Raw genomic sequence first — 27,397 nt, forward strand, 5'->3', positions numbered from 1 at the left:
CCCTACTTGCGATGCTGCACTTCTTTCACGCGTTCAAAACCCCTTTGTGTCTCATTGTTTGGTCACACGAATGGCCGACTGTAAATTCACTGTTCAAATAGATGTTTAATTCAACTTTATACACCAGCAATACTACAAATATTTAAAGAAAGAAGTACAATTTATTAGTCATTAGTATTTGTGATATTAGCTTACTTAACACATGAGCCACTTCATACTGGTGACAAATTCTCTACTACCTGAAACATTCATTTGCAACCACTCCTTACATGAGGTAACACTGTAATAATTGTATGATGCTATTGTTTGATTGCATTTTTTGTGCATGTTCACTTTTTACATGTAGCAAAGGATAATCAATCATACTTCCTGCTTTTAAAATGAAATGTTATAATCGACCAAACAGCAACTGATTACCGCTTTTTCTGCAGTACCGCTTTCCATGAGGAGTGTCCAGTTCAGTCACTGCTGGTTTAACACAAACTTGGATAGCACAAAGTTAACGGCACCAGAAAAACCACAAATTGACAGCGATTCTGCAGTCAGCTGCAGTCATAAAAATTGGATTCTAAACAATCAATCAATGGCGCTGTCATACAGACACTGTTCCAAGAATATGAACGAATGATTGAACGTTGTCATCTAGAAAGGCATCGGCAGTTGGAATGTCAGTTATACAGGGTCCAATAAACACAGTGGATTCAACTAAAGATCAACCGGACCCTGTGTCGTGAATAAATCAAGTAGTAGCATTAGAACTATTAAGAGCCCTCGCTAGCTTGAGAAAGCAGCAGTCTCTTTACAAAAACATACACATGTAAAAGGTCTTGCATTGATAGGCATTATAAGAGAGAAAATGGAAGGAAAGATTTTGCAGGAAAATTAAGCCAAAGCCAGTGTGCTCAATGTCAAATAAAATGGAAAGAGACATACAAGGGTAATGAACATTCAAGCAGCAGACTGGTGCAAAGTGCCTCGATGAGTGTTTGTGTCGAGAACAGTCAGACCGCGTGGGTGTGCGCAAATGTGACACGGTGTTTTAAAGGCAGGGTAACGCTCACGTGTAACCAAATGGCTCCATCAAGTTGGACAACAAGTTATTCCAAGTTTATCACGCAAATGTCTTTTTCTTCCTTCCATCTCAACCAAAATAGAACAGTTAGTGAAAAGAAAGGTTTCACGGTGGAGACGGCAAGCCGAACGCATCACTGCTGAACTGTAAAGGAAGGCACAGGCCTCGCTGAGAAAATGGGGGCTCCCACAGTGAAGCGTCTAGACATCGGGGACATGACAGGGGAGGGCAGCTGGAGGAAATCATGGGAGAGCAGTCCTTGTGGATTTGGGAGGCCTCCGCCTGTGTCTCACTTCAACGTCATCATCCTGCAAAAAAGTTACAACTCTCTGAAATCACTGCAACTATTGATAGCATTTTTATCACTAATAATACATACACTGGTTCCTTGCGTTACTGGCCTCTGAGTTACAAATTTTAAATCATTTTCGGGTTAACCATTAACTGCATTTCCTTCACTTAACCTACAGTATTTCCTAAAATTTCAGTATGCTGCAGAGCGGAAGTAACCTGTGTTACATTAAAATTAAATTTTTTCCCTATTGTGACTAAGTGATATGAGTCTTTGGACTTAAAATCAAGTAAAGAACGGACTTCCGATCCTAATTATGTTCAAAAAGTGGAGCCAATGTACAAATTATGTGAAAGCAAGCTGCCACTAATACTGACTGCAGCTAATTCACTTGTGTAACTTCAAGAACCTTCTAGTAAGCCTTTGTTTATTTGTAGTTTTATTGTATAAAAGCTGTTTGGAGGGAGGGGCTTACCGAGTCTATGGTCTCTTCCCCCTCAGTGTGTTCACTGCAGTAATTGGACAGCTCGATGTCAGAGAGGGCGCTTTCTACAGCTTCTTCCTCGTAGTCAGTCTGGTAATCGGATTCCTCTGAGAGACAGAGTGGTAAAGCAAAGTCAAGAAGACAGAGTGAAAAGAAACAAAAGAAGCAAGTCTGGTCACAAATTTGCCAGTGCTGCTCCATGTCCCTCGCCATACCGTCCACGTGCGCCTGCTTGACCGGCTCAATTCTGGACACGATCTCTGCCAGGTCCGTGAAGGAGGCATTGGGACACGTCACCACCTGTGTGGCAAACAAGCGTATCGTGCGATCAGCTGACATGTAATTATTTACCAGCACCAACCAAACTAGCACCAGCCTTCAATGGGTATCGAACCTGGATCCTCAGCAACCATGAGCAGCAGGAGAAAACATAACCAACTTACCTCCTGGCAGGAGGTCCAGCTGGAACACAAAACTAGAGAATGAGCCAGAACCACACTCACGTTGTCGCTTTTTGTGTTGTGGAACTCCTCCTGGTGTCTGTCCTTCAGCATCTTCTCCACCACGCCGCTGCGACACCACACATCAAACACCGTCTTCCCATGCTGGTACCCCACCTCCTGAAAGCCAAGAAGGGTTACCTGCTACTCCAAGGGAGGGCTTTTCTACATCAACATTGCAATCGTACACATTGAACAGGTCGTGTCCTGACAATCTCCAAGAGAATGCAGCCACCAATATAGAAGCATGTAAGTGTGGGGCACACCCAGGGTGAGACTGGTTACTGCCTGCGTTCTCTACAAGAGCAGATATGAGTTCGAAATGTAAAATACCTATCCCCTTTACCCAGTCTGAATTCACCACCGACCAAATGCTGAGAAACGTAATAGCGAAACTGCCTGTTTTGTCACTAAATACAGTTGGCCTCACCCAATCCCAAGTTCATCCCAAAAGCACCCTAAACGATGCCTAATACTAGGAAAAAAAAAGTGTGTAACACATTAGAAGAGAAAGAATAACAATTAATGCATTACAGCTAAAATAAACTCAGGTATAATTATTTCATAACCTTATTGTGACTCTGTGTGTGTGTGACCTGCCTCAAGGAAGACTAAGGCATGGCATTAGTTGGAGAAGGAGACTGATGTAGAGGGTGACATTTTGAACTCACGCTTTTTTCGGCTTCTCATTGACTAAATTGCTTGCGCTGTTTTTTTACCATGCTCTACACACTTTAACACTTCCAACACTTTCTTTCCCCATACCATGAGCCATTTGCTCACGCTTTGCCTTCCCCTCACTTTAGCTAAGACTAACTTCTTTCTTTTTCGGAAGTCCTTTTTGACAAATCCGTGACTGTAATAAATTAAAAATTAGACAATTAAACCACAGTGGTGCAAACGCGAGCCGAGGATTCAAACACGAACAGGTGAATATGCAAGCCAGAACACAGAGGGATGAACCACAACATATGGTCTCAATTTATCATGCTGGACTGAATGTCACTGGCCTGGACTAGGTGTCGCAGACCAGATGAATGAAAATCTGGAGCAATTAATGACAAGTGGTATTAAGAATAGCTGACCAAATATGTGAAAAATCTGATTACTTGGAGACTGAATACCAGGGCTGAGTGTACTCTGCTCAGTTAAGCAGTAAGCATCAATAGAGCAAAGAGGGGGAGGATCACACTAAACACACACAAGGGGAGGTGTGTTCACCCTTTGTGAGTTGGCATGCTTCAAGAGGCACACATCAGCACTGGGTAATTAGCAACAAATGAAATGGGAGAATTAAGGATTATAAAAAATACCCACAGGTGTAAAACTGCAATCTAGAAATATAACTGCACCTAAATTAAGATGCAGCCTTACAAAACACAACTTGCTAAAGCATTATGCTATGTGAGTGCTGCGAATACCGTTTCTCCAATGTCGACTGCTGATCAGCTGAACGTATGATATTATCTGCCTTTCAGCAATTTGTTTTTTTTTTGTTGCCTCATGTACATAGTTTTACATGAGAGAATGTTAAAAAAAAAAATATACAGTGTAAGAGTAAAATGTTGATTTTGTCAGCTCTCCATCAGCATGAGTGGAGACCTCCGGCAATACGTACGGCTATCTCGTCGAACTTGCCGAACTCCAACGTGCGGTAGCGGTCAATGGGCGGCCGGATGTATTCACAGTAGTCGCTGTTCTTTACAGACTCCAGCTGCCGCACGCAGCACACGTAGGCCAGACGAGTCTGGATCTCTGCCATGTTCAACACCTGAGAATTAGAGGCAAGGGAGATCATCCACAGCAATCATTTGTTCTTATTATATTACTATTAATTAACTCCAAAGTGACTTATCAATCTTAGGTTTGTGCTCTAACCTACTGAACACGTATTGACCCATTTATGCAGCTGGGTAATTTTTACCACATCATTTCAGGGTAAGCACCATGATCAAGGGTACTACAGCATCAGGTGGGATTCAAACCTAGGTACTTCAGTTGCAAGGCAGAGGCGCCAACCACTACACCACCTGTTGCCAGTATATTTTGTTGCAATTTGTAATAATGAAAGCATTACTATAAATAACAGCAACAAAAAACAGGACCTACACTTGTAGGTTCAAGTCCATAAACAAGTTGAGTCCATTAACCAGATAGAGTGTTTAACCTGAACTGCTTAAGATATAGCGCTCAACAGAGCACCTGCTGGATTGTGTTATGCAGGAAAATAAAACAACACAGCAGGAGTATTTATTGACTTAAGCATTAAGGATTACATTGTAGGACAATAAACTAATAATGTGATTTTAAGCACGTAGTCCAACTGCGAGGTCTTATAACACTGTTACTGTTATGGTGATGTACAGAGGCACTGTCATTAGGGAGCACTTCTTGCTCGAAGCCAAGTGGAGGCCAATGGGATGTGTGACACAGCCTCCCAAGAACTCCTCTTTAGAAAAAGCATCGTTAAGGATGCTGACTGAAGCAATTTGGCCTTTGTTTTTTCCCCATAAATGCCACAGTTCAGTTTAACTCAGAGACTGTTTGCTCTGAATGCTGGTGTATGACACCCGACAGAGCATCCAGACATATCAAATGGCTGAAATTAATGATATGTGATGATGAAATGTAATTAAGGCCACGGAAAATATGTATTTTGAATCACATAACTAGGCCACCGATAATATCCAAATGTGGCAAATATAATTTAGCCATTACCAAACACACACAAGGTTACTTAATACAGCAGCTATTACACAGTGTAGCTGTGGGCGTAGTGGCTATTACCTATCATAACTGTTTTAGTGCAATGTGGCATCCATGACCTAGCATTTTATCATGTTAACAATTATTACCAAATCCTCACCTTGACTTTCTCAGCCAACGGGTTGAAGCGCTTCCACAGCAGCCACCACCCTGACAGCGAATCACCGTAGTTGGTGAGATGGGTCTCGTCCTGGCTCCCCACATCAATGGCGATCACCACCTTGGCACCCATGGAGCGTGCAACGTCCGCTACAGGCAGGAGAGAGGACAACTGATCACTGACGGGAGGGGTTGAACATCATCCCATCCCCCAGTGAGAGCCGTAGGTCTTCAAGGCTGGGCTATTCCACTGATGCCCCAACACAAACTGCTTTAGGCTCTTTAGCTTGGAACTGTCCAAAAGTACGAGAGAATAACGAACACGGTAACTGTGATATTCATAAAAGATATTAACAGGAAATTCCAACCCACCTTTGTTTATTTCCCCACAAAATCCCTTTAGTGATTCATGTATTTTTGACACAAGCACAAAAGTATGAATATCTCCTTGCAGTACAACTCCATTTCAGCCATATGAATATCACGTGAGACCAACCCCGAGCTGATGCGAGACTTCTGTCTTTAAAGAGCTTCACCCATCATCTGACACTGCATGTGCACATGATGCCATCTCCTTATGCACTTTTAAATTAAGCCTACGTCACACGATTCAGTCAATACACTCTCAAAAGAGCATGCTCTTCTTAACCATTTTTGGAAAGGGTGCCAATGAAAATTTGTAATGTTTTCCTTTTGATGTAAAATACATATAAGCCCAACAGCAATATAATCCAATGATTTGCTCAAATAGTGACTCAGTGTACTAAGGATGGGTTACATTGTCACACATGACATAAAATATGACAATAAAATGTTTGTGAGAAGTGTTCTGTATAATGGAATACTCCATTATGTTGGTGAATTTGTATTTGTATTTTTGAACATGCATGTATGAGAAAAAAAAATAATAATTAAGTTACTTTCCTGTGCCAAATGACAAGCGTGCTGCTACCAAACATTACAACTACAAGAGCTGCACAGAATGAACAAACACTGATGGTACAAATAAGTAAATGTCAGCATTAAGATTACCAAATACATGCCAAAGAACAGTATTGACTATAGAAGATAAGACACTAAACTGTCAGATATTTTTTTCCAAAAATCTCTCTTCAAATGGAATAATTTAAGGGGCTGAGACCTCGCCCCATCTTTCACTGGCACCTTAATGAACACGCAGCTGGAATAAGAGATGTCATTTTCCATACAGCTGCGAGAGAACAGTCGGAACTAGTTATTATAACGTCTCACGTTTCAATATGGTCGGGCAATCCATGGTAATTCCAATATGCTCATTACTTTGGGTACAACCCTTGTAGTAACAATGAAGAAAAGTGGAAAATCTAATAATGGGCAGTACTGGTAATTACACTGGCTTTATCGCATTTAACCCTTTTTTCAAAGAGAAGGATCACTCCTATGTCTTCTGCATCTGTGAAGTAACATCACATTCCATGGAAATAACAGATACATATAATGTAAAGAATCCCTGAAACAGGGGAAATCAGGGGCTGGGCTAGGAGGAAGAAGTTTCCACCTGGCAAGTTGTTGATGTAGCCCCCATCCATGAGCAGATGTCCATCCTTGGGGTCGCAGAGTGGGGGCAGGTAGCCTGATAGAGACATGCTGGCACGAACATAGCGCCATAGTGAGCCTAGGAGGAGACAGTGTCATATGACTGTCTGCTCTACATGACCTGTGGCCTTGTGTCACCATTAGTCACACACAACATCAATATATTTTAGTCTGTAGATAGAGAGAGACTGATACGGCAACGCACCATCAGTGTGCACTCTCATGGTGGAGGCAGAGATGTCGGTGGTGATGTTGAAGTAGGGTATCCACAGGTCCTGTAGAGACAAATAGTTCAATGGTGAGTGTTGCCAGATGCAGGGGACACAGGGGAGGGGGGGGAAAAAAAAAAAAAAAAAACCACAAGCAAGAAGAAACATTGACCACCGCTCAATCAACACACCAAGATGGTCTGTGCTCTCTCACCTCAATCTGCTTGCTCTGAAAAACGTTGCTGATGCCGGAGTTGAAGGCCGCCCCAGAGAACATGGAAGTGACTGGGTACGTTAGATCCAGCACTTTCTTAAACACTGAGGTCATTTCCTGGGGAAGGTGGTGTGGGAGGGTCGGTGAGCTCTCGGTTTTAATGTTGTACCCTGGTCAATAAACAAGTTCAGTTCTGAAATGACAGAGTGCCCTTCAGCTCACTGACCATAGCCCACTCTCTGGCTCGGATCCTCATGCGACTGTAGCTCCTGTCCTCTGCATACAGCGCTCCCATCAGGGCTCCGATGGAGGTGCCACCAATCAAATCCACAGGAATTCCTGCTTCGTTCAGCGCCCTAAGTATCCCCACTTGACAGCAGCCCCTAAAAGATGGGGAGAGAAAGGGAGAAGGAGAGCAAGGGAAAAAGAATGGAGGCAAAGAGGTGGTGAAAAAAGAAGAAGAGAGAGAAGAGGACTATCATCAAGGGAAAGCCTCTGAGCAAAGATTAGAGTTCACTGCCAGACAATCACAGGTAGACACAGGTCTAAGATCTCAATCTAAGACACAGGTAGGGTGCTGTCTTGAACAAAAATCCTCCATTATTCCCATCGTATCGTTCTTATCCACTACAAGTTAATGTGCTTGTCATTATACCGGTACTGGCACTATCAAACCCAACCACAGGGGACTGCTGAGTTTCAATTTTAAATATAATTTAATTCTTATTTAGCAGCCTGCTTCTAATAGCAGAGGCATTACGTGCATGACTGAGAGCGAAGAAGACAGTAAAAGACAGGAAGCGAGAGGCCGAAGGGGATATACACACCTGTAGTAACTCCCTGAAGAAAACGAACAAAAGGACAGAAACAGAAGAGAAGTCAGAGGAGAGACACACCAACAGAGACAGAGACAAGCAGAAAAGCTCTAACTCAGACGGACAGAGCCGGTTAGGAGTGTGTGCGCGAGACAGTGAGGCTCTCTGCCTCCATGTGTCAAATCTACTCATGTTACACACATTTGAAGAGATTGACAGAGATGATGATGATGTTGATGATGTTCCAACAGCAGCTGTTCCCTATCATCACAGGCTGGAGTTCCCCTTCCAGAATATCAAGCTTTCCGAAACACGTCCAACTGGTGTGGTAGACGAGTAGACATTTAAGCAGAGGGCAGTCCTACCTGGCACCGCCGCCACCCAGCACCAGGGCGATGGCATTTCCCGTCAGAACCCGTGCCAGGCGGGAGAAGTCTGAATGACGATCGGGGGGTTTCTGGAAGACCCGCTGGTACATCTCTCTCTGTGGGTCCAGGAACAAGGGCACACAAAGACACCAACAAAACAATCAAGGAAACAAACAAAACATTCAAAGACACACAGAGGACAAGACTGGTGGCTACAAATGACCATCTACTAAAAATATATAGCCAGCCTTGTGCTGTACAGGTGCAGTGCCAGTCAAAAGTTTGAGTACAACAGCTGAGACCATATTTGCCTGTGTCAAAAACACACAAACTGGACACATGTGCAGCAGAAGTTGATTTTATAGATAGACCAAAATTTAAACCTTTTGTGTAATCTAATTGGTGAGTATTTGTAAGACAGAGAAAGGATGAGCGCACAAATTGTGTTGGTGTGGTTCTCACCGTCCAGTATGGTAGGGGCAGTGTAATACTGTGGGACTGATGTGCAAGTCACACAGTTTGTGTCCTTTGCCAAGTCCATGTCCATATCAAGCAACACAGTTGCCTGAGAAAACTTTAAAGGTATACCATTCCATCAGGGTTAAGGCTAGTTCGGCAGCCCTTCATGCTTCAGTGAAATACTAACCTGAAACACACCTCACAGTTGTGCAAGAACTGCTATCTCGTGAAGGAAGAAAAAACTAAACCCACTAATAACAAACCAAAGGGGGTAAAATAACAGTAATAATACATAACACAGTATAACATGGCAGGAGAATTTATTATAAAAGAAAAGCACTACAACTGATGACACTGGGGGGCAGGACTGGACCAAGTAGAAAGAAACCAGGATCAGGACCGGCAAAGGACACAGAGCGAGCTGGGGCAGGATGGAAATTACAGAGTTCGTGGTGGTGGTAGGTTACCAGTTTGGGTAGACTCCTCTTAGAGAAAACGCGACGGGGGCAGGACAGGTGCAGGTGTCTGGAAATCCAGCTACGCATATTGAGCCACTCCGCTGTGCGCTGGGGGGGCAGCCCATCCTCACGGTGCAGCAGGACCAGCTGCTTCTGGGCCCTTACTGCACTGCCCTCCAGCATGCGCTCCAGCTGAGGGAGGGACAGAAGGAGAGGAAGGGTAGCAGGACTCTTATACTGGGGTCTACACTCAGAGGCACCCACATATGGTTAAGGTACAGCACACACTGGGTCACCCAAGGAAGAAAATATTAGGAAGTCTCATTTGAGTCGTTATCTTAAAGTTTAGCAACAGTATGATCTCTTTGTTACCAATAAATGTGTAAAGTCATTACAATTGGCAATACTCTAATTTCCCCACCCCCTCTCATCAGCTTCCTCCACCTTTCTTACACTCATCTCCCCTTTGATTTTGCCCCTCAGGTCATGCACCCCCACCCACTCACCTCCCCCACGACAGGTTCCTGTTCCCCCAGGCCCACGATGATGATGCAGTCAGCTTGCCGTATGCAGCGCTGGGTCCAGGGCGTGAGCGAGCTGTCCGATTGGTACAGCACGATGCGGTGAATGTCCTCCTGCTGGCCCAGCCAGCTCGACAGGCGGTACTCGTGCACACTGGGCAGGGGAAAGGAGCAAGCAGCATAGGGATTAAGGTGCACAACAGGTAGCCAGGAGGTGACCTAAGCATTTGCAAAGCAACTACAGTCATGCACCGCTTAACGAAGAACTGAGTATACGACAGTGGTCCCATAAGATTAGAATGGAGCTCAAAAACTCAGACTAGTGACATCGCAGCCATCGTAAATTCGTAGCGCAACGTGTTACGTGTTCGTGGCGGTACTGGTGTAAAACTTACTGCGCTGCCAGTCGTATAAAAGTATAGCACATACAATTATGTGCAGTACATAATACTTGATAATGATGACAAACACCTATGTTACTGCTTTATGCATTTACTATACTGTACTTTATCATTATTTTAGAGTGTAATCTTAATACTTCAAAAAAATTTCCTATAAAACAGTATGCTGTGCGATGCCGGTAGCAGCGTCATAAATCGCGTGTTTACCGCGTCTCGACTGCATCGACGCTTTACCATCTAGGTTTGTAAAAGTACGCTGTATGATGTTCGCACAACGATGAAATCACCTAAAGACGCATTTCTCAGAACGTATCCCTGTCAATAAGCGACGCATGTCTGTACTGTAAGTGAACATATGACACACGCTGCTATTAAAAAAAAAAACGTAGGAGGTCACACAAGATACCGGAGCTATCCGTGACTCCGGTAACGAGAACTCTGCAATACACACACAAATACCCATATGAGCATCCAAGTTTGAAGACAAACATTTACTAAATGGGAGACGGGGCAGATGTCACACTGCAGGAAGACAGGAAAAAGGAAGGCAATGGCTGCACCACCCGCCAGTGAAACCATTCAAAATGAAGCAGTCTGTCACCAACCTGTCCAGGGCTGCAGACCCTAGCCGTTGTTTGATGATGTCGCTGGTGAGGAGCAGGGTGGGGCCTGAGCAATGAACGAAGAAACAAAAGGAAATATTGTGCTTACAATGGGAGGAAAACTTCTTATAGCAATATTTCACTGTAGAATGTGAGATGAAGTGCTTAAGTGAATAAAGCAACAGCCTTCTGACCAGATGGCGGTTCGCCATTTCTTTTAGCATCTACCTTATAGTTTTTTCTAAAAAAATTAATGAAAAAGGTGAAATTATTAGTATCGTAAATAGCTTTAGATAAAACAAAAAATATAACTACACCATTTCATCAAGATACGAACACAGTTTGGACGAGAAATTTGTCACAATAAGTAAAAAAAAAAAAAAAAAAAAAAGTCCACAGATATCCATCAATTTATTAATCAATGTGTTGGGTTTTGAAAACAGTGGAATGCATTGTAGATACACAGCAAAATTTTAATTTAATAAATCTTGAGGTACTAGTTTAAAAATGAATTATGAAAAAATAAAAATGCATCATCTCCACAAACTCCTATTCAGTGCCAGTTGCTGAGCAATTCTTCCCATAAACATGCGCAACATTCCTCATTGTTATCAATCCCCAGCACTGATGAACATGACACCGTTGGTAAACACCATGGCAGTGAGTCGAATTACTGCAGTCCCACAGACCCATTCTGTTAGGAAATGGGCTTGTGAGTGAAAGACTGCAGGTTTAAGTCCAAAAAGGGCCCCAGCTGTGTTCTCAGCTAACCTGAACTTCCTGAACAAAATACCAGGCTCTTTAAACAGTCACCAGTATAAAACTACAAGCTCTCCTGTATGAAAGCACCTGCTGACACAGTGTAAGGGACAAGAATGTAGGAGAGGGGAGCGGCGGGTCACACCAATGGGGCTGAGAGCGTGCTGCAGCTCCAGGGTGAAGGCAGTTAGGGGCACCTCCTCTGACACGGGCAGGATGGAGACCGTGGACAGATTGGAGGCCGGGTTCCCTGCATCCCACTTGCTGCCTGGAGTGTGGAGGGCCAGGCTGCGGGCTGCATACACACACAAATGGCAAACCACTCAAATACACATTTACAAAAGCACATGAAGAGGGGCAAACACTAATAGAGAGATGTTAAAAAAAGATGAACGGTCAAAGACTGATAACCACATGCAATGAGCCTCTCAGCATTAGTGACATACTGCCCCAAACCCCCCTGCCCCACACACAGACACTCACACACCTGTCAGCGGTCCGTTGACCTGCTGCAGGATCTTCTGTCCAAGGAGATGAATCAAACGTGTGACCACCTGTGTGGAGTGGGGTGGACAGGCAAGACACTAAACACAGAAGTCTGTCTCTTGATTGTCAACTCAGGGTCATCACCAGCAGCATCCCTTACCTGTGGGTACCTCCTCTTGATGGAGCTCAGTGCCCCCTCTGGCAGTTTGGCCAACTCTGAGTCTCGGATTGCGTGAACAGTCGTGGCCCTGTTCTGGTGGGTCAACGCCTCCACCTGGCAGAGGAAGGAATTACACTCTGACATGTGTTGAGTCTTACAAAAAACACCTCCTTTCCTCTACTAGCAAGACCAAGCAAACCTATTATTGCACCTTTAAGTGCAGCTCACTCGTGCTTCTGACCTACCAAGCTTCAGATAAAGACTCTGAATAGCAGGGTCCATTTAACTCTCCACTTGTCTCTATATGGACCTTTCCAGAAACCCCCTTACTCAGGCTACCATTAAAAGCGACCTTTCAGTTCAGAACGGAGCATTTCTAACAAATCTGCAGATGCATTTTGAGAGATGACGTCCAAGAGGCTAATTCTGTACCACTGGAGAAATAATACCACGGCCACAGACCTCACTTAGCTCTGCAGCCATTGTCCACAGCAAGGTACCTAAAAGCTGAGGTTAGTAACCATGGTATCCAAACAAACAGGTATTTTTAGTAGCCTGGGCGTCACTGCAGACGTCAACGAATCTGCAACACTGACTTAACAGGGGTACGGAAGGGTACAACTGACCTAACCTGAAGGACTATGCTGTCAATAACATTGTGTGTAAGGAGATAAAAACCCTTTAACACACACGCATGCACGCACGCACGCACGGTTTGTAATGACTGGAAAGCACCAGTTTGGGTGGCAAGGGCTTCCAAAAACTAAAGTTTTCCTGAGAATATATTTTTTTTAAAAAGGGCAGAAAAGGGTTCTAGGTTCAAACCTGAGTTCCTTTGCCTTAGAAAAACAACAGTTTCTTACCACGTACATGTTACAGCTGATACAAAGGCACGAAATGAACAATAAGTTATGATAATTATGAAGTTGTACCATCTACAGTAAATCACAAATCTGAGTGTACTACTTTTAAAAAGCAAGTGTTCTGATTCAGAAACCACAAGCTCTGACTAAAGATTATCTAACAGCTACTAATTTTAACCTTAGACATTACGCTCCAACCCAAAACACCATTCACAGCATTCCACTGTTAACTGCACTTAAGAGAACCAAACACACACACACTCACACACTATACAGTTCTTGTCATTAACACATTAGGGTAAAGTACTTCAGGAGATTGGAGGCGCAGTGGCGCAGCGGGCTTGGCCGGGTTCTGCTCTCTGGCGGGTCTGGAGTTCGAGGTCCGCTTGGAACAAGTAGCTTCAGCCAGTGTGCGTGTGTGTGTGCTTCAGGAGATAATGCTGCAACAAGCACGCGTTTGTGTTATCACCACTCCTGTGACACTCACCACCCCAATGAGGTCCCCACGGCCATACTCCGCGTTCAGCTCCTTCTTGCCATCCTCCTTCAGAATGACAGAACGCAAACGGCCACTGAGGACGATGAAGGTACTGTCCGACTTGTCACCCTGCCTGAGAGGGAGAGCAGAGCTGCAGAACCCAACTCCAGCACATGTGCTGACAACCTCCAAGACTGACGTATAAGACAGTGCTTAGTGCACTTAAACTATCTACTAAATAAACCTTAAGAAAACAGAAGTAAGGAATTGCATCACATTTGTTGATGGGAGCAGATCATTTGCACATGTGTGTAGTGGATTTACAAGCATAGGAAGTCTAGTGGTCAGCATGGTAGCACAACAGGTAGTGCTGATGTCTCAGAGCTCCCGGGCTATGTATCTGAATCTGGCTCAGTCTGTATGGAGTTCACAAGTTTTCCCCATGTTCATGAGTGTTTCCTCCAGGTGTTCTGGTTTCCTCCCATAGTGCAATGACATGTGATTCCAGTGAACTGGTAACTCTAAATTTGTGTGCATGACTAAGACCTAGAGAAATTGCCTGTGATGAACTGGCATCCCATTCAAGTTGCACCCTGCCTCACACACTGTACTTTTTGTCATTCTGCACTGGACAAGTGGTTATCGATTATAGTTGAATGAGCGAAGACTGGTTTTCAACCACAGTTACCAAATCCTGGTAGTTTTCAACAAACATTCCAGTAAACTGATTCACAGATTCCACAGGTATGTCAGAGAAGACAGGAATCATGTTAATGATGACAGCTGATCAGGCAGCGGAATAGGAGACAGTACCTGTACACAGCTCGCCCGGCCTCCACAGCCATCCAGTCCAGCGCAAAATCGATCTGTCGGACAAAGGGGGACATCCTGCGCACCACTGTTCGGGCCACATTTAGAACCACACTGGGCTCCGCCCGCATGATCCTGCACACGCGCACACACACACATACAAAAAGGGATTTTCAGTTACTAGGCACTGAAATGGGCTAATAAAAGTCGAAAGTTTATAGTGAATGTGAGCGTGAGACAGGAGGCTACACTCACTCATAGAAGTGTGTCTTGGAGATGGATAGGAAGCTGCAGTCGCGGTGTGCACGGACAGTGAAGATGAGTGGCTCCCCAGTGAGGACGGCCAGTTGGCCCACCAACTCCCCTGGGTGAGTTACGAACAGACACGTGTCCTCCTCACGGTCAATCATGCGCTGATAGACATGCAGTAGGCCCGAGATCACAAACTGCACACTGACATCCTGAACACACGCACAAATATAAAACACACATAAGCAACAGCACTATTACACAGTCCAACAAAAGACAAATAGAAACTTATACTACAGCAGAAAAAATAACCATCGTACTAAACTGCTGAGTTAACTGATTAATTTTAGATCAGCTTGCATCAATTACATTCACTCATTTAGCACTTTTCTCCAAAGCAAAGAACATCTCAGACAATACAAAAAGTGCATTATTAACAGAAAAGATCTGGATGCAGACACGTGATTTTTGAGTAGTCAGTTTCTCACATACCATGATATCAACAGGTATACATTACATGAGTAGCTGCATATTTGGTTTTTAACATACATGTACACATTTATCAAGCATATAAGAGATCAGGGGAGAAGTCCAAACCTTGTTTCCCTTTACTCATAGCATAAAAAAACCAGACATGGGACAAAAAAAATCCTCAGCCACAGCACAAAAATTGCCACTACTGTCTTCTTTTTCCACAGCTGCATTTCCACTGAAACCCCACAATAGGAGGAAGGAGGCAATGATTTCAGACCTGGTCTCCCTGCCGGGCCACCACAGAGCCTGCTTTCACCTGGTGCAGCGTCACCCTGCCCTCCAGCAAACTGGGGTCCTGATACAGAGGGATAGAGGGACACGGCCATGGAACACTAGATGTACACAGTTAATAGTTTCACAGAGCCCAATCTTTACTGAAGCTGTCTAGGATTCATACCGGTAGTCTTTTGTTTCTTTTTCGCTCCAAAACTCTGAAGATGCTACCTACCTGCAGTGGGATAAGTCCCAGCAGGTCTCGTTTGGCAGCCTGGAAAATGGCATTGACCTTGTTGGGTTGGACATGGTCAGAGCGTTCACTGCTGTCTGTATAGTGGAATATAGCAGAGGGGGCATCCTGCATGGTTACACTCTTCTTCAGGATAGACTGCTCGGGTGGAAAGATAGAAGAGATAAACAAAAAATTAAATTCAAATTAATTCAGGATTCAGTATTTTTACTAGGATTAGAACTGCAGGATACAATGGATAAATGCCTTCTGAATGATCGGACTGGACGGACGGTCATCTACGGTGACTCGAGCTCGCTCGTATGCCATGTTCAGATCATTCCCGGCACCCCCTGCAGGACAGAGACACACTTGGCATCCTGGATCCCAAAAGCAGAAGCAGAACAACTCTGAGCCATTTCTAAATGGTAAGGACAGTAACCAATGGCCGACGCTTATGGGGTCTCAGATTCAGCATCTTCACAGAGCTTCCTTTCCTTTTTAAGAATTTAAAAAAAGGCCTACGGAGTGTCTAGCTATGGAGTAACACATGTAAGACCCTCCAATCCGGTAAACAACCCTTACCAGAACAGTCCACAGGCATCGAGACGGAGCGAGCCTTGCGCACTGGGGCAGGGGAGCTCTCTGACGCAACGGGTCTCCTGCCATCTAGAACCAGAGGAAGAACTGTCACATCCACACACATACAGCTCACACAGCAGGAGATTCACTGCCCATCTGCAAACCTTCTGCACACTCTGCAAATGGCCTCATACATGTATCACTATTCTAACATATTCAACTCAAGTTTTTACACTATTTTATCCAGTTTACAGCTCACTGCTGCCATTTACCAAATGCTCGTCTATTTACAAACAAGTTGTACTGGAGCCTACTGGCCTGGGGTTAACATAACCATTGAAAAAAGCTTTGAGCAAAATTTTGAACCAACTACACTTCTGGAAGTTATTAGAAAGTGCTAAAGGATCATACCTGTGATATATTGCAAAATATTTACCTTGAGTCCTTGGCTCTAAGTACATTAACATATTTCAAATCTCTCAGTGTACTGTCTGCCTATTTCTTGCTGTGATTCTGGCCTGTTCATAAGTTGCATTAAAATTCTTAAGACAAATATTTGTATTAACTTTGATCTACATGAAGACCTATTTAAAATACTAAAAAAGTTTTTTTTCTTTCCCCCCCCACAAACTCCGGTGTTTACTGTTGACCAACTCAACTTATAAACATGTGCAGACATCCCCATCTTGTTATTGATCACTGACAAGAACACCAGAAAAAAAGCTGCAAGCACTAGAGAACTGAGCGAAACTTAGGTTGCCCCACAATCCTATTCTGTTTGACTGTGCTTTACAGCCATATGTTAGCTTGGTGGGTAAGCTCAGGTCACATTTGTTTGACTGAAAACTGGAATTTTAGGAAATTTGGGAAAGCATTTGCCCTCTTTCCAATTTCTCTATTGATATTGTATTCACAGTCAATAACTGGTTTCACCACCTTTAGCTGCAATGACAGCAACTAAATGCTTCTTCTGAGAAATTTTAGCTCACTCCACCATGCAGAGCTTCTTTAGTTCAGCAACATTTATAAGTTTTCCAGTATGAACAATTCTTCAGGTGCTGCCACATCATCACAATCAGATTCTGGTCAGGGCTTTGACTGGGGCATTCTGATGTGGAATTGTGTTGAGGATTACTGTCTTCCTACATGATCAAACTGTGCTTCAGCTTCACTGCATGGGCTGATGACTCAAAATCCTTTACAATATTCTGTACAAAGAGGAATTCATGGTTTATTCAATGATGGCAAGAAAAACTTCTCCGGACCGTCACACTGCCACCACCACGCTTGACTGTTGCTACTCTGAAATACTATACTGTACAATACTTGGTTTTCATTAGATGTAACAAGACCCATGTAAACCAAAAAGTTTTACTTTTGATTTATCAGCCCACAGACAATTTGTCCGTAATTCAAGTCTTCGAAAACAGCCAGGTTCTTTTTGGTGATCTGCATGTTATTACAAGTGAACACTGACTTCCAACTTACCACTATCCAGCGCATCCACCCCATCCCCCCCACTGTGTCTTTCATATTGTCGAGTCATGAACACTGACTTGAGCTGATGCAAGAAAGGTTTGCAATCTCCTAGATTTACATTTACATTTATTCACTTAGACACTTTTCTCCAAAGTGACTTCCAATGAACTCTATGTAGTGTTATCATTCCACACACCTTATTCACAAAGGTGACTTACACTGCTAGATACACTACTTACAATGGGTCACTCATCTAAACATCAGTGAAACACACTCTCTCTGTGTCACTCACACACTACGGGGGATCCTGAACAGCATGTCTTTGGACTGTGGGAGGAAACCCAAGCAGACACAGGGAGAACTGTGCCACCGTGCTGCCCATTGTTCTGAGATTCTGTTACAGTTCATTCATGGACTTTACAGCTTTCTCATGGAAATATGCACGATGACCACTCCTAGGTATATTCAACGCCCTTCCAAACTTTCACCATTTGACTAGAAGTTGGGTTCTGAACATGCTTCGACTAAAGTTTTCTTGCTATGGGTGGCACAGTGGCACAGCAAGTAGTGTTGCTGTCTCACAGTGCCGAGGTAGTGCAAGAGGACGTGGGTTTGATCCCCGCTCAGTCTGTGTGGAGTTTGCATGTTCTCCGTGTCTGGGTGGGTTTCCTCTGGGTATTCCAGTTTCCCCCCCCACAGTCCAAAGACATGCTGTTTAGGTTCCCCCATAGTGTGTGAGTGACAGAGAGAGTGTGTTACACTAATGTATGGATGAGTGACCCAGTGCAAGTAGTGTATTTTGCAGTGTAAGTCACTTTGGTGAATGAGGTGTGTGGGCTGATAACACTACATAGAGTACATATGACTTTTGCTGATCAGGATTTAAGTAGGTCAAAATGATATTAGACAGGGCTGTCCCAATTCAAGCCCAACTATATTCAAACACCTGACTCCAATTACCTCCTTGAGTAGGTTGATGAAAGTTAAGGGATAATGTCACACCTATGATTGTACATTTCATTATCTTCTAAACTAAGGGCATAACATAAAACAATAATGGTGTGACTTTTTCTCTCTTAGACTTCACACACACACACACACACACACCGTCTGAACCGCTTGTAACATACGGGGCCGCAGGGAGCCGGAACCTAACCCAGCAACACAGGGCATAAGGCTGGAGGGGGAGGGGGACACACCCCGGACGGGATGCCAGTCTGTTCCAAGGCACCCCAAGCGGGACTCGAACCCCAGACCCATCGGAGAGCAGGACCCAGTCCAACCCACTGCGCCACCGCCGCCCCCCTCTCAGACTTCATTCATATACAAATATGACAGAAAACCTATTTCATCCAATTTATCATCACAAAGCTACCGAAAAAAAAAAAAAAAACTGTAAAATGAGCTAATAACTTACAGTGCTGAGAAACAGTAAGAAAATTTAAAAATAAAAAACTGGAAAATGTTTGTACCTTCCAAAATTCATAACATGACCATTTGTAACACGTGGAGCCAATCTGTTATATTTTGATGCCACAGAATAGTTTATAAGTCTGTATAAAAACATGTCAGACTGATAAATGCAGATGGATATAAAAGTGGGTCCAAGAAGAGGTGATAGAGCATCCTTTACCAAAAGCTGAGAAAACACTAGACATTCCCAGTTAGAACACAATCAGGTGCATGTGGCTGACCTGCTTCCACCACATGGTCCAGAACAGGAACAGGGGTGGTTTCCTCATCAGTGGCAGACTGGAAATGCGAGCGGCGGGTCGTCCTAACCGGGCTGCCTTCAGCGATGACGCTTGCCACTGACGTGAGTGGCACTGCCTGCCGTTCCTAGAAGACATTCACCATGGTTTATTCATTATCCATGGACTAAACTTTACTGGCAGCTTCTGTTATCTGTTCTGTTGAAGGATCCCGCCCAGAAACTTTTTCACACATTTATCCATTTTTTCCAGAGAAAAGAATGTATCCATTAAAGAATTACTCCAAGCTGTAAAGCGCAGCAAACATACAATAGCATGAAACCTACTGAGAGCTGATCTTAAAACTACTAGGTTACAAGTTTCTTCATAGCTACACCCTTTCTCTACAATATTGGATTTATTTACATATTCATCAGTAAAAGATTATTACAGAAATCTGCATCTACTTTGAATACAGAAGACCAGTCTTAACCCTGGTATTTGGAGGACAATTGCCTACAATCTGCCTGATGGCTAAATTATATTTTTCAGATATAGAATGCAGTTTTTTTTTTAAACTGTGGACAATTCAAATGATAGTTAAAGGTCAGGCAAAGTCTTTACAAAGCTGAATTTTAACTGTGATGTATGGTCCTGTAAAGGAGGGGCAGCTCCAATGTTGCTCTGAGTACACTGAATTGCACCATCTGTGTATCTTCTCACCGGGCTGAAGAGCTCTGTAGTCAGACCAAGGTAGTTGTGTAGAGCCAAGAATGTCACTCTTTGCAGGCGCACCATAATGATCTATACACACAGAGATATACAGCAAAGTTAGCGAAGGGCTCTCTCTACGGCTTAGAAAGGGATCTCTGCCTGTCTTCTCTTCGCACTGACGGACGATCTTGCCCTCGGAGTAGATGTAAAGATCAAAACGCTGTTTGATCTATTCATTCACATCAATAGTTGGGTCAACATAAAATGTACAGTGTGTCCCCCCTTATAGATCCTCTAAAAGAACAAAAGAGTGAGTGAGTGTGTGTGTGAGAGAGAATGAGTGAGAGAGAGAGAGAGAGAGAGAGAGAGAAATGTCTGTGTGGAGAGGACAGTACAGGTCAGTACAGAACAGCTCTGCTCCTCAGGAGTTTTCACCTCCACATTTAATTGCTTCATTGAGGTGACTGTGTTGACAGAAGCTCAGCTCTCCCTGTGTCTGTTTCAGGTGTAAATGACACTATAATTAAATCACACCAGGAACCTGACTTGGAGGTGGAACACATCAAAGTGAATCAAAGTGAGCTAAAACAAGCCAGAGTGAACTGAAGTGTGCCGAAGACTGCGGTCTCCCTGCAGTACCTGGATCACTCGAACCAGTGTCTCAGGGTACTTCTCAAAGACAGACTGGAATGCAGATGCCGGCAGGCGCAGTACAGTGGACCGGGACGCAGCCCGCGCCGACACGGTCTTGTAAGGCGCTGGGTAGCCCTGGGGGGACAGCAAGAGTCACATGGCACATAGTTGCTATCCCAGCTACACACATACACATCTGTATATTCACATCCAAATCAAGTGAGGACACACTCACAGTGATGAAATCCAGGATGCTGAGCAGACTGTGCACACTGTCTCCTGCCAACACCTCCTTTACCACAGCATCTGTGCCATCCTGGAGGTCATGACAAAAAGAGTCATGTCAATTCCAATCTATTCCTAATGACGCCACAACATAAATTCAACTGAAATGTATATAACAACGCTACATTAAAAATCTGTGCCGTTACATTCTTGGTCCCTTAAGTGTTGCAGACAGAAAAATAGAAGAAATTTAACTTTTTTTTTTAAAAAAGGAAATGTAACAACTCTTATGACCAAACAGACTCAGGAAAGGTGGAGAAAGCCACTTCCTCTTGTACATCTGCAGAGGCAGTAACGTTGTTTTGTCATAATCTGGGTGATGGAAGTAATGTTAGCCCCAATGGGCCCCAGGGCCTTACACTCTCATGGACGCAGAGCTCGAGTCGGCCATCCTGCACCACATAGATGCTGTCATCCCTGTCACCCGGGCGGAAGAGGCCCTCACCCTCTTGCAGCTCTACAAACACCATGTGGCGACATAACTCCAGGAAGAGGGGCTTCTCAAAGTGGCCCAACACCCTGGATCGGGGAGGGGTAATGAAAGAGAGAGGAGGAGGGTGAGAGAGATAAACAGGATTAAGAGTGAGCGAGAGGGGGAACTCGGCAAAAAGGAACCCTTTCACACAGCCCTCGTGCCAGGCACAACCCAGCATACCCATTGCGCTAAGCACACCAAATCACCTGACATTCTTCAGCATATAGAGCACCTCTGAGGGGAGGTGCGAGTTCTGCACATCAAACTCGGTCAGGTCGGCCTCCAGCAATGATGGCGGGGGCTCCTTGGGCTGTAGGGCAGGGGGCTCCTTTCGAATTCGCAAGATCCTGAAGGACACGAGCAGAAAGACACACTGAGCTTGTTAATACGGATGTTAGCTTCCTGTCTGTTATCATCTCAGCAGGAAAACTATGCTAAACTTGCACCTTTTACCCCAGCTGGGCATCTGTTGACAAAATGACAGCAAAGCCTTTCCTGGGATTTGAGCTTACAGTCACTGCCGTAGGGCCATATCCATGACCACGTTCACCTCTCACCATCCAGACACGCCAAGTCTGTTCATGTAAATGGCCACGGGACTCACTTGCGAGCTATGCTCAGGACTTTGGGTCTCTTGCGGGTCCGTTGCCGAGACAATGAGCCGGATGAAGGTGTGGAGGAGAGGGTCTGCACCTGAAAGGGTGGGGAAGACTCATGCACTCATTTATAACATGTTGAGAGAGGCATTTTACTACCTCTGGCCAGATGATGGTCCCACAAAGTAGTCCAAAATCAGACGTCTGTTTCCGGTTATGTCCCTGATAACGAACTCCCTCTGTTCCCGAGAGCTGCTGAGTCCCTACCAGCACTCAAAAGGGCTTTTAAACCCATACCATTAATACACAATTATCTACTGATCTCCTGACAGCTACATCAATAAGTCAAACACCATCTGCTATGATAATCTACGGTATTTGAATGTCACTTCTGTAGGCAAGTACTTCAGAGATGTGAACCAATGCATGGAAATATATGTAATAGCAAGCAGCTGGACAGGGGCAACAAGATCTAAAACACTAGTCTCACCTTTCTCATGATCTTCCTGCCATAGAAGAGCACCTTGTCTCGTTTCCTGAAGCGGTATCGAGGAACACCGGCCTGCTGCCCTCCTGCAACACCATTAGTACAGATCTTATGCACTGCACTGCAGGCACAAAGCAAATGCCAGCAATCTAACAGCCAAACCTATAATGCATCTTTTAACAATCAATCCCAGTATCTCTACCTCGCACTCATCATTATACTCATTTATAGTTTCTTTGTGTAATTGTTCCATTCTGATCCATGACTTGACATTCCTGATGCTATTATGCTGTCATTCTCTTATCTGTACCTTTGACCTAATGTCCCCACACACTGCTACAGATAAGAACTTCTACAAGTGTAATCATATACAAATACATTTACTACAGCTGATTTTTACTTGTCAAGTAAGTACTTCCTTTCAACTCTGAAGACAATGTGTCACTGGGCACAGTTGTAAGTGTGAAAGGTGGCAATGAGAATATGCGGTGTACACACACACACACACACACACACATATTATATATACACCATACCAGCCAGTTTGTATCTCCTGTAGAGGAAGAGCACAGTGATGCCGATGAGAGACACAGCCACCGCTGCTCCGATCAAAACACCAGTCAGCTGAAAGACATCACCATGAAGTCATTGCATTAACAGCAGCTCTAACACACAGAATTACAGAAAAACCAGTGGTATGTTCAAAAATGTGCTCTTTTTCACAGAGGTGAACAAAGAGTCTCACAAGTAAACAGTGATGCCTGATTCCATCACACAGATTTAAAAACAAAACACACATCCAGACAGGTGTCAATGAAGTGGCAAAAGGATAATCAGGAAGGTCAGAGACACGGGACAGGTCAGGGTCAGGAGTGGGGTCAGAGGCTGATCCGGGCCAGAGAGTTGGTGAAGGACAGGTCAGATTCAGGGTAAGGGTCAGGGGTGGGATATACCATGGTCGTCTGCATCTTCTCCTCCACAAACTGCTGCACTCGCGCACGGATATCACTGCTGCTGGGCAGTATAAGCTGAAACAGGAGGACACAGCAATCTGTTAGCATGCGCGCACACTCTTAATTTGTCAGAACTCCAAGAAACTTATTAATCCATCTGGTAAGCAGAAATACACAGCATAATAATTGAGCAGGCGCAATATGCCATCATGAGCGAGAAGGCAACTGAGTGTCCAACTGAGTCATCCGCACAAGAATAAACCTTATCTCCGTCAGGCAGCTGTAGGCGAGCCAAGGGTGTTTTCTACCACAAACTGACCATAAAGCCTGCTGAGAACAAGGCAAGAAATACCTCTGTTTTACACCCAAATACTGCCATTGTCCAGCTCTTCCCCCACCCTGCTGCCTGCTGAGTCTCCTTCCACTCGGCTGTCTGTGTTTAGAGTTTGGAGGAAATGTCACACGCAGCATGGCTGGGGTGTTGTTCTATTAGAACGAGACAAACTGAACATGCTGTACAAATTCAAAGTTTTCATCTTCCGAGGAGGAAATTACCGCCTTGTCAAGCTGCAGTATTTTCCTCATAAACAAAACACGTACACGTTCTGTATGGATGTTTACATTAGGGCTTGGATTATCACTAGTTTTCACTGAATCATGATCCACTGAGTCATTGTTTTGCACGAAAAACTGTTGAGTTAGAGTGTTTTGGTGGAAACACAGGATTTATCCACTGACTCTTCATATAAAATATGCACAAGCATAATGGATGAAACAAGGAGTTATATGCCTTTACTCAACAATGTGGCAGTTTTTAAACTGTAAGACACAGCTGAAACAAAATTAGTGTAACCAACAACTTACTTGTTTACTTAAAAACAAAGAGCAGAGTCTGAGGCATTGCTAAAAGTAAATAAATAGTGGCAAACAAAGGCTGATGGCACAAGAGCGACGTTATGGAGACTGGTGTTCAGGGCCATGCTAATTTCATACCAGATCTTGGTGACCTGACAAACCTACACATCTCAGATGGTATTAGAGGATATTACATGCGTCATGCCAGCGTAGTGGTCAGACGTTACAACTGAGGCATTAAGATTCAAGCCCCACTCATGCTGTAGTACCCTTGATTGAGGTAATTATCTTGAACTGAGACAGTAAAATTCAGCCAGCTGTATAAATGGTTAAATCACCGCAAGAATCTGAGTATACAAATCTCATACTGCAAGCTATGCTGGAGAAAAGCATCAGATCAATAAAGAGAAGTTAGTAACAACAGTATCTTACCGGGTACATACTACAACTGTCGACATTTCCGTCTTTGTCCATACCTATGCAAAAAAATTGGATAAAGAACAAGGGTGAATCATCGCATTCCATCTGCAATATGAAGCAGAACAGCCAAAACAGATTTCGTCTGTAACTGCAGAGACCCTCCAACCCCTTTGGTCAGATGTGGGACCCACCCATAAAATTAGGCCAAGGACAACAAGATTCACCGAGACAAAACGGCAGGAGAAAAGACACACGACGCAGCAGGTTGTCAGAGCGTCACTGTCACAGTGTTTATAAGTGTGCTAAAGACATAAAATTACGGCCCAACTGGCAAAAAATCTGATTTACGCAAGAAGTAAAGCCTAACGATTTCCTTACGACCGGATCAATGGATTCCACCTATTGCGTGGGCAAGTTTATTTTCTTCTCCCCCCCTCTTGAACCCATCCTGTGTGCTTACTGAGTGCGAAGTAATGGTACAGTGTACAAGTACAGTGACTAAGAGCATGAAATCAGAGCTTTCACCGCAAGCACAAGTGGCGAGGCTGATTTTACCATGCTTTAGACATGAGAGGAGTGGATTCTCTGTAACGGTTGAAAAAGCTGGTGAAACCAGAAGAGTATGACCAGCAACCAGATGGATGGACTCGATCACAGTGACAAAGGACAGACCCCTTTCAACACTGAGGACACAAGGGGAGGGCCGAACTTTCAAGAGCTCTATATGTGGGGTTAACAATAGCACTTGTCACAAACAACAAGGACTTGTAGCTTCAATTATTTGGTTAAAGTCCCCAACCTAGCACCCCTCATCAATGCACTTACCCCGTGCTGACACAGTAAAGGGGTCTAATACTGTATGTGGTTTCAAATAAAGTTATCAATTAAGCAAACTAATATTAATAACAACAATGATGGTACAAGTGTGAGTTGGCCATTTTTAAAGGGATTGTCATTGAAGCCACTACAAAATGCACGTGAGACGAGATCCCACTAACTGCCTGGTGTCTGAAATTTAAAAACTTGTTGGATCATTTTGCGTTTTACTTCGATTCAATCCTCGGGTTTAGAAAGTTTGTCAAGTCAGAGCCAGCAGAGTCCTGGAGGTAAGGAAGTGGGCTGAGACCTGAGTTTCCGCAAACACACACAGAACACATAAAAAAAACATAGGAGTTGTTTCACATTTTACCACCTAGCAGAAAAAGGTTTGCAGTTTTGTTTTTGCGTTTTGTTGTTTCATTCTGAAACACGAAATAAGCATAGCAGCATGGATGAGGAACTGAACTCTTCTGAGGAGCCTCAGGAGGTGCCCAAATTCAGCAAGTCAGCCAGAAACCCCGAAGATAAGTTAAGTCTTATTACTATTTATTTACTGTTATTATTTGTACTTACTACAATACAACCTGGCAGCTCCTGTAACCTGTCGTTTCTGTCCGTCTCACAATGTCCCCGAGTCCATCACCGAACAACTACTCCCTCTTCATGGGGCTCTTACTTTCTCTATTTGGACTCCAGACAGTGACAGAAACGCCCACCAACATCGACTGTCTCGATTGGCTGAACACATTGAATATTACCCAATCAGAGAGAGGCTACTGTTTTTTTTTTTTCTCAACATTGTGCCTTGACGTTCACAGAAACGTGCACCAGTGTCGATGACCTGAATTGGCTACTGCTATGAAAATACACAATGAAAGTAAGAGCGAAGGCTCTTATTTTCCTAGGATTTTTGCCTCGCTTCTGAGGGGACACCCAGCAGTCTTGAGGATCCCAATTGGCTGCCCGTAAGAAATTGTATCCAATCAAAAGCGAGGCTTTATATCAGTGGTCCGAAACTAAGATTCCGGCATGTCGACAAGTTACGATGAATGTAACCGCACATGTCGTAACGAGGGATGAATGAACTGATCCGAGATCAGATTTTTTTTTGACGGAATATCAGGTGTCACATATAATATGTACAGTAGGTGATTACAAATTTTGGCATACGTACTTAAAATTCTCATGGAATTTATTTTAAAAATATAAATAATATTAATATTGGATTAAACTGAGAGGTCACTGTCCATGGAAATTTTCTTACGCAAAATAAATGCAAAATAAATGCAAAATGGAATTAATTTATTGTTATCCGAATCCGTGGGGTTTTTTTTGGAGAAATATTACTTACTACATGTTAATGGCTTCGATTAAAATAAAAGACCCATTGAGTGTTGCACAAAAAAAAATAAATTGCATTCATAATAATAATATGTCAGATGATAATAAAATATTGAAAGATTCATATCTGAATAGATTTCAGTTATAGATCTATTAGTTCATCAACCAGTTTTGTGGTTCAGGAATAAATGCGTTAAAATATCTACTTTCTCAGTTGTGAGTTTCAGTTTCAGCTTCTGATGAAACATGATGAAAATAGTGAGTGACAGGCTATAGTCACAAATTTTTCTTACAAAAATCATCCACCATCATCAAGAGTCTTCTTACTGCTGACTGAAATAGAACTTTTTTTTTAATAAAAGAGCCCTAATAAAATGAGACATTCCTTGTACAGCATTCTGCAAACATTTACTGCCTTCCGTACATTTTTCAGTTTATTGTTCCATAC

At 43.7% G+C, this 27,397-nt stretch overlaps 1 protein-coding gene across 1 annotated transcript; it reads right to left on the reverse strand.

The window, feature by feature from the left end:
• Positions 1-92: 92 nt before the first annotated feature.
• On the reverse strand, positions 93-26,313 carry LOC108922691 (patatin-like phospholipase domain-containing protein 7). Its single transcript, XM_018732985.2, has 36 exons — positions 26,182-26,313; positions 24,802-24,845; positions 23,515-23,589; positions 23,098-23,185; positions 22,565-22,647; positions 22,083-22,171; positions 21,685-21,825; positions 21,363-21,522; positions 20,954-21,034; positions 20,725-20,853; positions 20,095-20,175; positions 19,375-19,519; positions 16,205-16,288; positions 15,887-15,972; positions 15,623-15,778; positions 15,392-15,469; positions 14,647-14,852; positions 14,395-14,526; positions 13,591-13,714; positions 12,241-12,354; positions 12,082-12,148; positions 11,740-11,889; positions 10,839-10,902; positions 9,818-9,986; positions 9,321-9,503; positions 8,392-8,510; positions 7,438-7,594; positions 7,212-7,328; positions 6,994-7,063; positions 6,751-6,867; positions 5,215-5,363; positions 3,967-4,119; positions 2,352-2,468; positions 2,064-2,148; positions 1,840-1,955; positions 93-1,380 (listed from the first exon to the last, which is right to left on the reverse strand). The coding sequence occupies exons 2-36, from the start codon at positions 24,841-24,843 to the stop codon at positions 1,315-1,317; spliced, it is 3,993 nt and encodes a 1,330-aa protein (XP_018588501.2). The 5' UTR covers positions 24,844-24,845; positions 26,182-26,313; the 3' UTR covers positions 93-1,314.
• Positions 26,314-27,397: the final 1,084 nt, after the last annotated feature.

This window comes from Scleropages formosus, chromosome 6 (genome assembly GCF_900964775.1).
Source record: "Scleropages formosus chromosome 6, fSclFor1.1, whole genome shotgun sequence".
NCBI classification, from domain to species: Eukaryota; Metazoa; Chordata; class Actinopteri; order Osteoglossiformes; family Osteoglossidae; genus Scleropages; species Scleropages formosus.